We start from the raw sequence: 10,781 nt of genomic DNA, 5'->3' as shown, positions 1-10,781 counted from the left end.
AAGCACCATCTTTTCAGCAACAGCTCAGCTGTTACCGATAACCCAGAGATCCCCCCAGAATCATAATCTTGGGCTAGCAGTCTTTGGGATCTACAGCTTTGAGCTGATGGAAGATTGTTCTTTTGGCATCTTTTTACAGCAGTAGATCATCGCTTGGGGCACTTGGACATCAACTCCGCCACTTACACAAGAATATGTAGCACCACAGTAGCTACAAGGGAGCTGGCAGCAAGCAGGCACAAGTGGCAGCAGAGGAACAGGCACAGAGCAGGAACTGTGACAGGGAGCTGTGCTGGAAAGATCCTTGTGAGAATGTGATCCTGCAGCAAAGCCATGCTTTTAAATTACTTTGCACTCTAAGCTGCTGTCTCACATCCACTGGGAATGGAGAGCTGCCTTCAAGCAGGTGAGGAGCTGGTTGGTTCCCCGCCCTGCTCGGGCAAGGGCTCCAGCAAACACCCCCTTCCAATTTTTGTGCATCACAAGGGAAGAACAGCCTCTTGACAGTGGAAATTACCTCTTAAGTTCTAACAAAGGACCATGCTGTGTGCTTTGCCCTAGAAGTGCTCCCAGTTTGTGATACAAAACCTTTACCTATCTAGGATACGCAAACTCACAGCCAAGTAGGGTTCACGGACCTCCTTTCCCAAGGAGGGCCAGACACCAGAGACCGCTGCATTCACCCACAGCACATTCATCCACAGAGATCCACATTCATCCAGACAGCACAGAGCACGCTGAAAGCTATGGTTGTTCTGAGACCCAGCTGGGGTTCAGAAGGCTGACACAGAAAGGAGCAGAGCCCATTTAGATGTGCCTACAGGATCCCAGTAAATCACGTCAAGGCCTTGGTGTTTGCACTAGTCCAGTTTGCTGCTTCATTATGCAGGCAGCAAGCAAGTTGCAGATCCTACTTCTTGTTTGAACAAGTGACATGAGATCCAAGGTCCCAGGAACTGCCTTCAACGCAGCAGTGTCACAGGGTCTAGCCAGGGACAGAGATCTGTTAGACATGTAGACAGCATCTGAAAGTAGGCCCAACCTCCTCCGCCCAGCCAGGCCTCTGCGATCAGCGGGTAACATCGGAGCCCCTTTGGAACTTGAAAAAAAACATACAGTCTCTTTTGTTTCCCTTCAGAGTTTTATTTAGCAAAACGCGACCGTTTCAGCCCTGCCAAGTGCACAGCCCGACCTGACGGCCAGCTTGGGGAGGCATACACTGAAAGCAGGGCTGGCTCTGCCTTTTAGCTCAATTCTTGCTCTTGGCTGCGAAGGACAACACAAGCAGCTGTCAGGAGAGCAAGCGCAGGTGAAAGGTGGGCCCTGCTCCAGGCACCATTCCCTTCCACCAAACCAGCCCACCCCACACACAGCCTAGACTTGCTTTACATGGCTCAGAGCTTGGCTGATCTTAACCTGACCAGCACACCCAGCTGTTAGGGCATCCCGGCTCAACTTTCCTCTCAAATGCTGTATCCACAGAAAAAAAGAAAAAAAAAAAGAAAAAAGAACACAGTTAATAAAACAAACCCTTACTTGCACAAAATAAAAAGGGTAAAGGACAATCGGCCTTTATTTCCACTAACGGGCAGGTGAGGTTGAGAAAGTCTGGCCCTTTGTGCACTCTTCAATGTAGCTTTCTGTCAGGCAAAAAGTCCCTTCAGAAGCCTTGGGGGCCGTTCTCACCTCTCCTGCTCTGCAATTCCCTGAGCCAAGCATCAACTCTGCTGAGCTGGGGTGACCAGAAGCAGCTGTGGTGCCCTTCACGGGGCCGTGAAGTCTAGGACGTGCAGGGCTGATGCCAGGGCAGCGTACAGATGGGTGGTACTGAAACGGAGGCAGTACACTGGGCTGCTGGTGGGTGAAGACAGGTGAAAGCTCTGCAAGAAAATAGGAGAATCAACCTTTCAAAGAAGAGGTCAGCCCAAAGACCCCAGCCAGTGTTACAGACCCAAAGGCCGCAATGTCTGAGCAAAGCAGGCTTTTCCCTGCATATAGGTTAGGTTCTCCATGGTGGGCTCACCCCAAGGATAGCCCAGGAGCCCCTCTCTCTTCTTCCAAAGAGACATGGGCACTGGGCTGCCAGCACACAACTCAGAAGCTCTGCTGCTGCCCGGCCTCCAGCTGGCCCTCACCTGCAGGCACCGAGTCTGCCGCTTATCCCAGAGGCGCACCACGCCGTAGTAAGAAGAGCCGCTGGCAATCATATGGTTCTTATCACTCCTTATGCAGTACAGGGCACTGTCATGGGGCTCTTCCCACTCCTGGACGCACTTCCTGCAAGGGCAACGCAAACCGGAGCGGGGCTGAGCCTCCACTCCTCCACCACTGGAAGTGAGGCCCAATTTGCCTGAAGGAGCTAATTCAGCTGCAGGCGAGTCCCAGACACTGCCCAAGGAGAGCCCAGGAGCCTCACGCAGGCCCCACACGGCAGCAGGGTAGGCTCACCTGGTGCTGGTCCGTATGTCCCAGTAGCGGATGTAGGTGTCATACCCACAAGAAAGGAGAAGGGAGGGTGTTTCGTAGAAGACGTCAAGGACTCCAGCTCCACGGTGGAAGTCAGTCCCTAAACAGGTCAACAGCTGACTGCTGCAATAAAACACAATACGGGAAGAGTCATTCAGAGCAAAGCACCCTCCAACTCAGCTGGCCAGAGCAGAAATGGTGTCACAGAAGTCTCCTAGATCTCATTTCTGTGATTTAACAGAATGCAAAAGCCTGCACAGTTTTCCTCTCCCTCCCCCAGCTTCTGCTACTGGTTGGGCCACTAACTGTCATGAAGGGTGACCAGCAGGAGTCTCAGCTGTAAGAGGGAAAGCCAAGGAACAGGCACAGCTGACCCCCAGCAGAACAGGCTCATTTTCCTTGGGAGAAGTGACCAGTACTCTGAATGATGGGGCTCCATTTCCATGGGAGGCAATTCTCAGTCAAATTATCTCCAGATAATCTGCAACAGCCATTTACCTGGTCAATCCCATCCCAGACTCGGTCCTTCAAAATACTGCCCACGGGGGTATTTCCCCATATCTCTGACACACAGCTCAGAGACACAGGCAAATCAGACTCTCCTGACCCAGCCTGCCATGGCTGCTCTCCTCAACCCCCTCCAGTTACACTGCATACTGCAAACACTGTATCTAGGGGTGAACACGACAGGTCAAGAGCAACCACTCCAGGGCTGCTCTGGAGATGACTTTCCAAAGGCTAGCTTTTTTTATTGACCCCCTCCTCCTTTTTAACTCCTTGCTTGCTGTGAAAGTGCAAAAGCAAGATCTCCATGAAGCTCTAAGCCAGATGCTTTGTGGCCATATCTCTCTGCTGCTTGTTCATGTGCAGAACCAGCAGCTCACCACGTGGATGGTGCCTGGTGAGGGCCCACCCTGCCAGACTGCAAAAAGGAGCTTGAGCCTCTTCCCTGGGCCACATGAAATTGCATCAGGCACATGGCACAGCCTGTCCCCAGTATCGCTCCACGTGCCCCAGCAGCCAGAAACACCCAGCCATGGCAGACTCTTGGGAATGGAAGGGACAATCTGCCCAGCTGCTTGAAACGGCCACCTATTGCAAACCCTCCTTTTCTTCCTCATCCTCCTCACACCCTCTAAATCAAAAATGCTGGACACAATAAACCTTGAAGCACCTGCTTTTCAAACCCTGCCGCACGGCCACCCCTCTCCAACAGGCTCTTGGTTCTCAGGACAATGAAGCGGTCCTGAAAGCCGACAGCACGGATCCCGCAGTGGGGTCACTCTCAGCATCTCCCCCCATTATTTTGTTACTTTCTGCTCCTTGATCCAGCATCACACAGTTCTGAGGCACATCGCCAAATGCCTTAATTCTGTCTGTAATCTGGGCTAAAGCCCTCGTCGGGGGATAAAGACCACACAAAAGGAGAAATAGAGTCCCGGGAGATGTTAAAACAAGTAAACACCTTTGTGTCAGGAGAGAGAAATCGCTGATAAAGCAGATTAGCGCCTCGAGCCCTGGTGTCCCCAGATCAGAAGGCGAGCCCTGGCCGATCTTTGCAGCCAGCACGCTTCTATGATCACAGAGCTGGCGGCATGCTGGGGCCAGCCTGTTTCCCCACAGTCACTCTCCAAAGAGCAGATTATGTAGAATAACAATTTCTTTGTGGCTGTGTAATTCCCTCCGTGACCGTGGCTGTGGGCAGCTACATTGGCCCTTGATGCCAGGGCCCTAGCAACCATTTAGAGAGGCCAACCAGCCCTAGCGATGGCCCCCCCATGCAAACCTCTCGGACAAGCTTTAACATCAAGTGCATGAATTAATCCCCCCCAACACGAATCCAGGGGTGCTGGCTTATTGGACTTTGTGTTTCTCCAGGCAAGGGATCGAGGGGATTCCAGGCTTCAGCCCTTTGCAACCTTCTCACAATACATTAACCCTTGGAAGGTTACTTGCAAACCAACCCAGCAGCATCTCTGCACCTGTGTGCAGGTCGAGAGGTTGAAGCATTCACAGTCTGAGCACTGGGAGCAAGAGCTGCGGGGTTTGGTGGGGCAGATGGGTCCTCAGCTCCACCATGGAGTGAAACATAGATAGGCATCTCTGAGCTCTGGCACTCCCCTGCCCCTCCAAGTACACAGATCCTCTCCATCTGCCGTTCTGCAAAGCCAGCAGGACAGATGGACATGCACACAACCCTTCTCAAGGCTTCTACACAACTTTCTTCATCCTACAAGTTATATGTGTGTCCCAGAGTTGTAAGACATACAACAGCGGTATGAGGAGGAGTCAGCTGCTCTCCCAAACAAGAACCCTTGGACTACCTGTGACATGCATAAGGAGCCAGACTGCCTAACCTGCGGAGTCCTCTGCCAGTTGCTCAGGCAGGAGCAGAGAGTTACTCACAGGAGATGAGCTATCTCAGTGAGCCCTAGGCAGCACCAGCAGTTTGGATCCTTCTCTGCCCTCTTCCGCATGCTACTGCTTTTTTGTTTTGTTTTGTTTCGTCGGGTACCCCCTGGACTGGTGCTCTGGGCACGTGGCACGTCGGGAGAGGAAACCAGGACGGGCAGCTGCACATGGGCCACACAGCCCAGCAGCACATCTGGTGAATATCTCCTGCTAGCTAGCCGAAGCCTTTTTGTGCTATTTCCCCTCCACCATTTTCCCTGCTAATACACCTTTAATATGTAAAGGACTAAAGTAAGCTCAGGGAGAGAGGAACACTGTGCTGAGGAAAGGCAGCAGGATGCAGAAGCACATCCAGGGATCTTTTACTCACTGGGACCAGCCCTCTTCCTCCTCTCAGATGCTTGAAATGGGTCACAGCAGGTCTCCTCACAACCTCTCACCTCTAAACAAGCACCCATCACACCCAGAGCAAGCCTGGCCACCTTAAAGCTTGTCTTCCATCTCCAAGACCAGACCTCAGTCTGCAGTGCTGCAAGATGGCAGCAATTTTTAACAGCAGCCTGGTGATGTCTCCTAGTGAAAAAATTTCAGCATCAAAGGGACAGGAGAAACCAGAGACTCTGGATTCCTGCTTTCAGAGCTTCCTGTGCAGCACTGAACACTACCCACGTGCCTCACTCCCAGTGTTTCTCCATGCCTTCACACCTCACTGCAGTGGTACCCAAGCATCCCAGCAGTCACACCTGTTTTCCTCCCTCTCCTTCCCTTTCCAGCCTAGGCAAAAAAAAAAAAGAAGGAAAAAAAGCATTAGCTTCTCTCTGTAAGCAGGAAAGGCGCACAGATACTTGCAAGTTACTGCAGCAAAGCAAACCTTGCTTTGCTGGTTTGTTAATCAGTTCAACTCTCCTGCCCCAAGAATAGGTCAGCCAAAGCAGCTTTCAACTGGGAGGTCCAGCCCCTCCATACAGCGCAGTCCTTCAGCGGTTTACAGAAACAACGCATTAGTTGCTACAGTGAAGCACTTCTAATCTGACACCGGGGAAAATCACACTGTGCTGTACACTGGGCACACAAAACGAAAGACCTAATTGTTCTGGCATGGGCAGACTTAAATTCATAAAGATGCAGAACACGATTAGTATTTCCCCTGATTTTCAGCAGATTAAGGTGTCTCTGGGCTAGCTATCACCACGCCAGGCTAGCTACATGTCCCTGCAGCGTATGCAGCCATGCTGAGCCCATGCTGGGAAGGGAACTCTCTGCCACCATAACTCTCCCAGCCTTGGGATCACAAGTTAGTGCCCACAAATTGTCCAGTCTTCATTATCCCAAATACTCCTTGCCCTCAAACCCCAGTCCCCAACAGCTTCCACTTCCTAGGGAACAAAACCCACAGCTAATCCTTAATAACCCATAAAGGATCAAGATAACCCATCCAGGGGCAACAGAAAAGCAGCAGATACACCACCACATCACCGACAGTTTTCTAACAACTTACATGGGCAGAAGATAGCTACTCAATGAGAGACAGAAAGAGATGTGATAGCTATCATCTTGTACTTTGTTTCCTATCAGGTGGCAGAGATCACCAGCACCAGCCCAACACAGCAGGGAACAGCCTTCTCCTTTCCTTTGTGGGCTCCTTTTAGCCCGCTGCACCCAAACACCTTCCAAAAAGCAGGTAGCTGATCTTCAGCACTTCAGAGGCCAGGGTGCCCTGTCCTTGTTATGCGCTATGAAGGTTAGTCGGCAAGTGACTGTGAAGCCCAAGCAAGACCAAGCATGGAAGGTCCACACCACCATGCCTTGGCCCTCCAGCAGTAGCAAGTAGAGGCTGTTTCACTCCCAGGCCTTCTTCAGGCAAGCCAGGCAGTTAGCTATGCAGATGGTGGGAGTTTTGTGTTTTCTGTACTGAACAGCCTGGGCCAGACAGTGCCAGGGTTCAGTCCCAGTGCTGGGTGGCACCAACAGAAACAACTCCGCACCAGTGGAGCTCTGTGGAGCAGAATGACAAATGTGACAGTCCAGGTTTCCTAGAAAGACCAGCCTTCAGCACCTTAACCACAAACCACCCGCGCCAATGCAGCGCCTACAGACACACAGGTAAGCCTCCAGTGCAGAGCAGGAAACTCACAGATATTCCTGCTTTCTCTTAAGCGTCTAGACAGACTGAAATCGTATGGGTAGTAATCCGGTACCAGCCCACAAGGAACAGAGCCAGAGCAAATCCAGCAGCCCATTTCATCCCTAGCACAGGAAAGCTGTGTTAGCACCAGGCTTCCGACTCCTTGCTGATGGAACAAAATGTTTAAACAAAGGCCCTGTGTCTGGGAAGTGTATCAAACTGGTGAGTCCAAAAATGAAAGGTATTTTGTTCGGACACTATAGAGAATCCTTCGATTCATCGGGTCCTGCACTTCAGCCACAACAACCCCATGCAACGCTACAGGCTTGGGGAAGAGTGGCTGGAAAGCTGCCCAGAGGAAAAGGACCTGGGGGTGCTGGTCGACAGCCAGCTGAACATGAGCCGGCAGTGTGCCCAGGTGGCCAAGAAGGCCAATGGCATCCTGGTCTGTATCAGAACTAGTGTCGCCAGCAGGAGCAGGGAGGTGATTGTGCCCCTGTACTCGGCATTGGTGAGGCCGCACCTCGAATACTGTGTTCAGTTTTGGGCCCCTCACTACAAGAAGGACATGGAGGTGCTGGAGCGTGTCCAGAGAAGGGCAACGAAGCTGGTGAAGGGCCTGGAGCACAAGTCTTATGAGGAGCAGCTGAGGAAACTGGGACTGTTTAGCCTGGAGAAGAGGAGGCTGAGGGGAGACCTCATTGCGTTCTACAACTACCTGAAAGGAGGTTGTAGGGAGGTGGGTGTTGGTCTCTTCTCCCAAGTAACAAGCGATAGGACGAGAGGAAATGGCCTCAAGTTGTGCCAGGGGAGGTTCAGACTGGACATTAGGAAAAATTTCTTTACTGAAAGAGTGGTCAGGCCTTGGAACAGGCTGCCCAGGGAAGTGGTTGAGTCTCCGTCCCTGGAAGTATTTAAAAGACGTGTAGATGAGGTGCTTAGGGACATGGTTTAGTGGGCATGGTAGTGTTGGGTTGATGGTTGGACTCGATGATCTTAAGAGATCTTTTCCAACCTTAATGATTCTATGATTCTATGATCTCCATCAATTTCCATGTTCTTCAGAAAACAAGACTTTTAAAAACTACTTTTAAAATAAGCTATTTGTTTGGGATTTCCACATTTCACTCTCTTCTTTCCATGCTCGAAATCTAGCCATGAGCATTGCTATCGTGATACCTCCAGAAGACAGGAGCCTTCTAGCCTGGAAGCAAAGTGAACTATCAAGGAGTAGCAGAAACAAGCTGGTTTCTAAGTTGTTTTTGTCTTTTTGAAAACAGCTTAAGGCTCTATTCCTCCTCACCCCAGCAATATGAAGATAAACTAAGATCAGTCATGGCAGAGCCCAGATTACTTTCCAGATAATCCATGGGATGCTGTTGTCACCAAGTTAAAGCCACATACAGCCTCCCAAGCCACAGCGATTATTTGTGTGACCATAAAAGCTCAGGATTTCCCTGAGACCTTGCTGATAGCTGGAGTCCAAAAGAAGTCCGCACCTCCCTCCTTGTACTCTGCCCATTTGCTGCAGGTCTTGGCCAGCTGTCTCCAATACCCATGAACTACACTCCAAAAGCTGGAATGAAACAATAAACAGTTTTCTCCTCACCCTCAATTTTTGGTGACCCCAATTCACTAGAATTGATATTATACAAATACACAAATTCTAGGAAACTGCTGAATTCAGAACATCTGCTGAAAACAGCGATGTGCGAAATTGCGGACATACTCATTGACTCTGGAAACCTCATCTGTGATCCATGATCATCCATCAAAGAGGAGAAGCCATTGCACATAAGCAGGTGACTATTCAGAAACCGAGCAGAGCTCTAAAACGATCTTTTAGCTACAATAACTATGTGCAACAAGCCAGTTGGGAAGTATTTACTTTTAAAAAAAAAAGTGGAAAGAGCACCGTTCAGTTCAAAACAGTGGGATATTTGAGCTGAATATCCAACAGAGGAAGGAAACAAAATCCATTTAAAAATAATTATCCAGCAGCATTTGCGCAACTTCTGTCATCCGATTTGGAGAGAGCACCAAAACCAAAGGGAAGAGCTGAGCTGTTGTCTCTTCCAGGTGCTTCGCAACAGCGGCTGAGGCACCCAGGGGACGAGCAGCTTATGCAAAGAAGGGAAAGGCTTGGTCAAACATCATCTATAATGTTCGTAGGGAGAAGCATAGATCCTTGGCAAAGTTATTCTTCCTAGAGTTATCCTACCCCAAGGTTATCCCTGCTTTTAGCCAAAGCTACTAATTCCTGCAGGGAGATGTAGGATTGGCTTGGGGAATTTTGAGGCAGCACCTCCATGTGAAATGGCTCAGAGATGCTGTTATAAGTGATTTTCAGGAGAAATGCCTCTTTCAGCTTCCTCAGCACAGCTGAAGGGACTCGAGGCAGTAGGGGGGAATGACACCAACGATGGTTTGAGATTGTGTCGGGGGGGAGAAACAGAAGACGGAGTTTTGCCTTCTTTTCTTCTGCTTTCTCTGAATTGGCCCACACACGCTTTAAATGGTCCAATAAAAAGATACAATTTCTTTACCTTTCCAGCTCTGGGACCCTGTGAGTTTTTGTTGTTCGGGTTCCCGTAAGGTTAAGTTCAGAGGATAAACTGACACACTGGGCTATGGGAAAAAGCCAGTTTCTTCAAATAAAGCCACAACGGTGCAAAAGAGTCCCCGCTGGGGCTTTTATTTGGGAAAACAAACAGAAATGGCACCAAGCCCTTCTGCTTTACGAACCAATTTAACTATAAAACCAATGTTCTCCCTCTCGGGGGTGAGGAGGGGAGAGAGACAGGACATGACAATAGTCCAAAACCTTGGGGGGAAATAAAAAAAAAAGAAGATAGGACAAAAAAGGTTGTCTGTCCCCTTTTCTTTCTTGTCCGTGGCTCCTTTTCTTAGCACACGTGTGTTCTTGTAAAAACGATTAGATTGCAATTTGTATAACATGGTGACCCCCAAATTCAGACATTTAACCCCTTTTCTCTGCAAAGAATGTCAAGAATGTCTTCTCTGTCTTTCTTTCCAACGGGAGGAGTAGGGGGGAATTTTCTCAAACTGTGGTTTCTTGGGGGAAGAGAAAAAGAGGGAGGTGAGGAAAAGAACCAGGGAATTCTCAAAGCCTCTCGCCTTTCGCCCCACTTGTGTGGGAACAGGCGGCTGTATTGCTCCCTTTCTGGACAGAGCTCTGCAGGTCTCCTTTAGTGGGGAGACAAAAAAAAATGGAGAGTCCAAATCAAAACAAAGCCATCTGTTTAAATGAGCTACCGCTAGCCAGTGGCAGAGGGGGTTCCTCATTCACTCCTTCCCATTCTTCTCTCTTGCCTCTGTTGATTCTCTCTCAACCCAGGGAAAAATAAAGATTGCTTTTGCTTTGGCTCAGAGGGATGAAACTGATTGATGCGCTTGGAGCGTCCAGCCCCCATCCACGCTCTGTGATTGTTCGGGGCCTTGTAAAGTTGTCATAAATACGCCTGAACAGGAGTGCAAAGGCCACAGCATGCCCTGGACATGCACACATCCAAAGGGCAGGAGCTGGCCTCATGTTCATCTGTAGTGAGACAGGGTCAAGACTGCCATGGGGAGGGAAAGGATTTAGGATAAACACCTGTATGTTCTTCCTCTTACAACGGTTTTAAATTTAGGTTAAGATGCACCAAAGTCCTCTTAACAAAAGGAAGGCAGAAGATGCCCAGCTTACGTGAGAGGGTTCAGAAAGACGATGTCAAAAAAGCCCCCCAGAAATCAGTAAAGAATTACAAGGCCCCAA

General features: G+C 49.8%; 1 protein-coding gene across 2 annotated transcripts in view; it reads right to left on the bottom strand.

The window, feature by feature from the left end:
• Nucleotides 1-1,122: 1,122 nt before the first annotated feature.
• Nucleotides 1,123-10,781, bottom strand: part of FBXW4 (F-box and WD repeat domain containing 4) — a 63,860-nt gene continuing 54,201 nt past the window's right edge. For both annotated transcript variants that reach the window (XM_075154890.1, XM_075154891.1), the window contains 3 exons: nucleotides 2,449-2,589; nucleotides 2,136-2,277; nucleotides 1,123-1,880 (listed from right to left, as the gene is read on the bottom strand). In XM_075154890.1, the coding sequence (XP_075010991.1) occupies nucleotides 1,764-1,880; nucleotides 2,136-2,277; nucleotides 2,449-2,589 (400 nt within the window). In that variant the 3' untranslated portion in view covers nucleotides 1,123-1,763. The remainder of the gene's footprint in view (nucleotides 1,881-2,135; nucleotides 2,278-2,448; nucleotides 2,590-10,781) is intronic.

Source organism: Calonectris borealis, chromosome 7, assembly GCF_964195595.1.
Source record: "Calonectris borealis chromosome 7, bCalBor7.hap1.2, whole genome shotgun sequence".
In the NCBI taxonomy this organism is placed as follows: domain Eukaryota; kingdom Metazoa; phylum Chordata; class Aves; order Procellariiformes; family Procellariidae; genus Calonectris; species Calonectris borealis.
Note: the sequence above shows the minus strand (reverse complement) of the source record. Positions and strands in the feature narration are given on the sequence as shown.